This window comes from Rhagoletis zephyria, unplaced genomic scaffold, assembly GCF_001687245.7.
Source record: "Rhagoletis zephyria isolate East Lansing unplaced genomic scaffold, Rhagoletis_zephyria_1.1 Rzeph_scaffold_24858, whole genome shotgun sequence".
NCBI classification, from domain to species: domain Eukaryota; kingdom Metazoa; phylum Arthropoda; class Insecta; order Diptera; family Tephritidae; genus Rhagoletis; species Rhagoletis zephyria.
In genome coordinates, this window is record NW_016181916.1 from 1 (window position 1) to 6096 (window position 6096).

The 6096-nt window shown below is 37.8% G+C and overlaps 1 protein-coding gene across 1 annotated transcript; it reads right to left on the bottom strand.

Annotated features, from left to right (window-relative positions):
* Positions 1-6: 6 nt before the first annotated feature.
* On the bottom strand, positions 7-4369 carry LOC108382027 (probable 2-oxoglutarate dehydrogenase E1 component DHKTD1 homolog, mitochondrial; the record flags this gene model as incomplete). The annotated part of the gene is made up of 7 exons (XM_017638422.1): positions 7-39; positions 329-746; positions 807-1074; positions 1144-1637; positions 3505-3578; positions 3738-3899; positions 4048-4369. Coding segments are annotated over 7 exons (1771 nt in total), but the record flags the coding sequence as incomplete, so codon positions are not given.
* Between the last annotated feature and the right edge of the window lie 1727 nt (positions 4370-6096).

Genomic DNA, 6096 nt, shown 5'->3' on the forward strand with positions numbered 1-6096 from the left:
GTAGCAATATCACCAAACCATTTGAGTCCATCCACTTGGCTGCATGTCAGTGAAAATATAACAGGAAGCATATGTACATTATATTTAGGTGTTTACATATGTGACGTTGAAAGTTAAAAAAGGATCTACGAATCAAAAATAAGTTTAGAAGAAAAAACGGCTAGCAAGTCTCGGTTTATTGCATTAAAAAGAGCGTAACCACTTATATAAACTTTGCTAAAATAATAATTTTGTAACCATAGGTCCATTTTAACTTTCCTCCTCACACATGTATTATCGTTAAACAAAATTTTGTTCTATTACGACGACTTTCGACACTAATACTTACTTTCACCAGTTATAATAAAATTATCGATCATGATTTGTGCACCATTTGCAAAGTCACCAAATTGTGCTTCCCAAATGATCAGCTTTTGAGGATCGTCTATGGCCATGCCGTACTCGAATCCCAGTACTGCTTCTTCGGACAGTATGCTATGCGCGATTTCGAGCTTGCCGTCGTGCCCGCCTTTCATACTATTAAGTGGTATGTACATTTCGTTAGTCTTCTGATCGACCAACATTATATGACGATGAGAGAACGTACCACGCCCCACATCCTCACCACTTATTCGTATGTGGTGACCCTGATACATTAGACTGCCGATGGCCAATGCCTCCGCAGTGGACCAATCAATTTTTTCGCCGTTATCAAGTTTTTTTCGACGTCCCTCAATATGCGTCTTCAAAAGATGTGGATGTACGTTCTGCAAAAGCAAAATAATGAAAATGCATTGTGCTATGTGTTTAACTTAAGTGTGTCTTACGAAATCTGGCGGATGATAAACGCTCTGATGTCCGATGTAATTAAGTAATTGGTAATCAAGTCCGGTATCCCAGACGGTGATTGTTTCTGTTGCACTTGTCAAACCCGTCCACTGTTTTTTGAAATAGTTTGCTTCTGGTCTATAACTCTTTGCCTGCGACAACTCCGAATCTAAGTAATCCCAATAAGATTGACGCATTGCTTTAGCTTCTTCATTAGAAAGTACACTTAATTGTATCAGCTTTTCCACGTACAAATCCGGCACAGTTCTATGAAATTAAAATTATGCTTTGTAAAACAATTTCGATATTCTGGTCATACAAACTCAACAAACCGACTTGCGATTGTGTATGATCTGGTACACACTGGGATTCGTAAAGGTTGGATCATCCATTTCGTTATGCCCCCAACGACGGAAACAATTCATATCAATGAAGACATCTTTTCGAAATTTGCGTTGGTATTGCATTGCCAAATGAGTTATTAAGGTCACCATTTCGGGATTATCTCCATTTACGTGAAAAACGGGTGCCTGTATAGTCTTGGCCAGATCAGTTGCGTAATCTGTAGAACGACCGCGTTCTCCGGGTGTCGTGAAGCCGACCTGATTATTCACAATCAAATGTACGCTGCCACCAATTTCAAAGTGTGGCACATATGCCATGTTAAGACATTCCTGATTGACACCTTGGCCGGCGAATGCAGCGTCGCCATGTATAATTAGATTCAGGACTGTTGTACCAAATGGCGTATTTGGGTCAGCACTAAAGGCGCCATCACGAAGTGTTTGTTGTTTTGAGCGAGTTTTACCCATTGAGACGGGATTAACGGCCTGATGTGAGAGTAAATGAATATGAATTGTAAGAGGTTTAACTGTTTCCAGGACGAAACAATAAAATCCAGTTCGAAACTATTCTTTTATGCCTTAAACTTCTATTCTTAAAAAAATTAGGGCTCAAAGTAGCTTTGCCCCTATCGGCAAATGTTCCCCTAGTTCGAAAGCTTATTTTGAGAGGAGTTTTGGGTCATTAAAATCAATAAAAATATTGTTAATAATATTCTCATTTTCGTTGTTGGTGTTTCCGACAGGGTCGGAGTGTAAAGAACGAAAAATTGCACTGAAGATGACACAACGCCGAAACCGGTTTGTCTCCAAACCAAATTTGACAAGGGATGACGGAAAATCGTTCCACATTACATCACATTGTTAATAATAGTTGCTATCCCGTACGAGTCCGGACTAGTCAGAAATAGTCAGAATCAGTCGGATTTTACTGGAAATCGATCCCGTACACGGTTCTCTGACTATTGAGAGTACAAAAAATTGAGTAAATGGCTCCCCTCTCTGTCAGAAGTTACCAGTTTTAGTCTGAAGATTTTTTGCTGGTAAATTCTGGTAATTGTGTCAAACGATCAGCTGTAGTGTGTTTGGCAACCAACTTGTAAACAAAAGAGGAGTGCACTCTGCTAATTCGTATTGAAAAGTATTTAATTACTTGTTTAAGTCACTGATGGACACTGTCTTGCCCGCGGGCAAAATTCTCTTAAGCTTCCTTTACATTTTGTATAGGAACGTGCAGAGTAAAAGCTCTCTCTGCTCATCGCTGGTTTAGGTGGATTTCTAATGAATTTGAAAGTATTTTTGGTTATTTACATGTGTGAGCTATACACAAAATAAGCAAAAAGTTACAACCAAAATTTGGAGGTTATGTTGAAGTTGACAGAAGTTTCAGTGATACTCTCTCGCTCTGAGCGAGTTCTTATTTTTTGACAGTTTTACTAGTTTTAGTTCGAAAAATACGGGATTGCACCTAATATCGATTATAATATACCGATACGACATATGTACATATCGTCATTTGAAGTACAAAATCGCGTATCAAGATAATGCAAAACCGCGTAAGTAAGGACCTTGGAACCACCCTGCGGCAATTCAGACTCACCCTAGCTTAGCCCTCAGATAGTCCCTATTGTTACCAGCACTAGTCCCTCATAATTCCCCTGCCAATGATTTCAACTGCCATTTTTAGCATTGGCGTGCCATTGGAAAAGGACCGGTCCACTCAACAGTGACCGTAGATAGTCCTGGACTAATCCAATTTTGGAGATTTTTTTTTTGTTGGACCACGATTACGTTCTGCACTTCACAAAAAAAAAAAAAATATTTTATCATTCTACAACCATGTTGCTTTTGACGGCATTTGAACCCGGACCCTTCTGAAAGCTAACAAATAGTGGCAAGCATCTCTGCGCACTGAGCTACAGCCACACATGTAAATGTGTGTCCAAATGTTCACTTTGAATCAAGGCCAGATGAAGCGATTGGGGCATTTACAGGGTGGTGTTCTTAATTTTTTTTATTGAATTACAAGACAACACCACCCTGTCACTGCCAAACTGTACTTTTCGTCTATCTCTAGACCGATTCGTTGGGAACTGGTCGAAGGCTGATATTTTCGATGCAATTCCGACCAGTCAAATCTTAACCAGGGAAGTACTATTGCTGTAGGGCAACTTGTTTACACACATACATACATATGCGTCTGGAGAACACACTAGAGTAGCAAAAAAATATGTAGACTGACAAAATGACCTGCTAGACTTATTTCTAGAATTATGTTCGCAACATTTTCGGTTGTTAAAATTCGGAAATCTATATTGCATAAAAATACAAAACAAAATCATAACTCACTACTCACCTCCAAATGCGATGGATTTCTCAATAAACTTATGTGTATCTTCTTGCCCTCCACCTCCAAGTCCTCGGATGAATCTAAGGGCGCATATTATAAAAAGTGGAAAAAGGTGTAACAAAGTCACTTTTCTAATTAAATTACTTGAGCAAAAACTACTTGCAACTTTACAAAGTTCATTATTAAGCTTTTGGCTATCCCTTCACCCTTTGCAACAGTTGCTTGAGTGATAAACTTACGGAAATGACTTAAAGTGTCGGACATCGCTTGTGCATCGTCTGGGAACTCCGATTCGCCGCTAAGTTTGTGGAAAATTTTTGCGGGACGCATATTAAGCATAACTGTTTGGAGTGGCAGGCGTCCGCGATGTGGCATGGCCACTACCAAATCGCTAATGTCAACTTGAAGCAGAAATAAGAAATGCAAAAAAGTTGATAAATAATGGCAAAAGTGAAATGAGCGCCAATTAAAGTACACTTGCGGTGTTGCCTACTTAAAACTAGTACACGCGGCTAAACAAGTTTGAAGAGAATTTGCAGTTGAACTCACCTTGCACGGCGCTGCGTAAAAGTTGCCAATAGAAGGCCAAGAGGCTTTCAGCACCCTCGCCACCATAACGTTTAACGCTCGCGAATCTTATCGCCATAAAATTATCCCACGTCTGTGACTTGATTAGCAATTCGGCTATCTGACGCCGGGCATCGTTGCTAATTGTAAATTCTGCATCCTGTTGCTGATGGCCAGCAACGAGTCGTTCGAAATGATGCGCAAGCCATTCGCGCTCCTCGAGGCTCTGTGGCAGCAACGTACACAAAACAAAAAAAAAGTGATGCAGCGAGTTAGTTAGAGGTATTAGCGTAGTACAAGAAATACATATATTTTAAATAGAAGGATGGGGATAGGGTAGATTAAAAATGAACAGACATGAATTCGATGTGAGCTTGTACGCGTTATATGTGTGTATGAAGGTGTGGATTAGGAAAAGGCCACACAGCAGTGATATATGTGTGTACATATGCATGTACATTGAGGTGGTCAAAAATACATGCGGGGAAAAAGTTCAAAATGTTAAGCCCTCACTCATAGGACTTTTCTAAATGGAAAAAATAATACCCTTATTTTTTGTTAAAAATACACACATATATATATATATATATATATATATATTTAGAACTGCTTAAAAGCAAGAAATGATCTTTTTAAATATTTTAATTAATTTGTAATAGTATGTAAGAATATATCTGTGGACGAATAAAAAAATAAATAAATTTTTCGATCGGAATAATACCCAATTGTTTATTTAAACATTTTTAGTTATTGATTATTTCTTATAGGTCCACAAAAAAGCAATGTGAGACCCTTGAAAAATCGTTGGTATTAAAAAATGGCAACAAACAATTGGATATTATTATTGGAAGTTTCCTGAAGAGAAACAAAGTTTTCCGATAAAAAATAACGACTTTCAAGAATTCTACACCATTTCTACGAAAAAATGGGAAAATTCACGGCTTTTGAGGCAGTTCTAAATATATATATATTTTTTACAAAAAAAATACGGGTATTCTTTTTCTCCATTTAGTAAAATCCTGGAGGTGTTTTCAAGCACGTCGACAATTTGACCAGTTTTGACTATTTTTCTTTCGTTTATTTAATGTTTATATATATTTTTTTTAAAGCTAGCACACTTCAAACATTGTTTATTTAATGTTCAATATTGTTTTCTTATAAAAGTCTAGCTCATTATACAAGTCTAAGATCCGAATAGGGCACGACTTATGTAAAAGGAAAATTATCAAAAATCAACGGTATTTTGTAAACATTTAAAACTTGCCCTTTATCCTACTAGAGTTTAGTGGGATATTAAACTGCATATATAAACTTTTCTAAAAATTCTGAATAAAAAGTTTGAGATTTTTCTGAAAATTTGTTGGATTTTTATAATTTTTGTACAAAGTTGGAAATGTTGATTTATATGTGTTTGTGAAAAAATTATGAAACTTCGGCTCTAATCCTTTCGATCTTTTCTGCACCTCATTTGTAAAGAAATAAGTATTGTACCAGCATGCTGCTACATTATATGCCTCGAGCCTGATGATACAATCTCTTGATAGTGCCAGCAAGCTGGTGTCGTATATGTAAGTAATAAATTTTAGCTGGCATTTTTAGCCACGACGAGTTTTAGCCCTTTTTTTTAGCTCTTTTTAGCCCTTTTTTAAAAGAAATTTCGCTACCGCTAAAAATTATTCGCAGCAACATCGCTGCCAGGTTTCGTGTCGCGGCGAAGACGATCAGTCCCTCCCCGTTGTCGGAAGTGTTGTAATGAAGGCTGAATTGTCCGACTGCTGGACCAATTGTGCCTTGTTTGCACACCTTAGCGTTAAAGTTGCCAAAGACAATTTTAATATTATGCGGATCGTGGCAATTCACTCACTTGTGCGCCGCACAGTAGTCTGAAAGTGGCCGAATGCCTAAATTTCGAGTTTGCTTTCTTATATTGGTTTTTGTTATAGCTGCAGGGCGTACCAGTCGCCGATTTTTATCGTCTTTACGATTTAAGTTTTTATGGCGGAAACTAAAAAACAAACCGCATTTCATTAA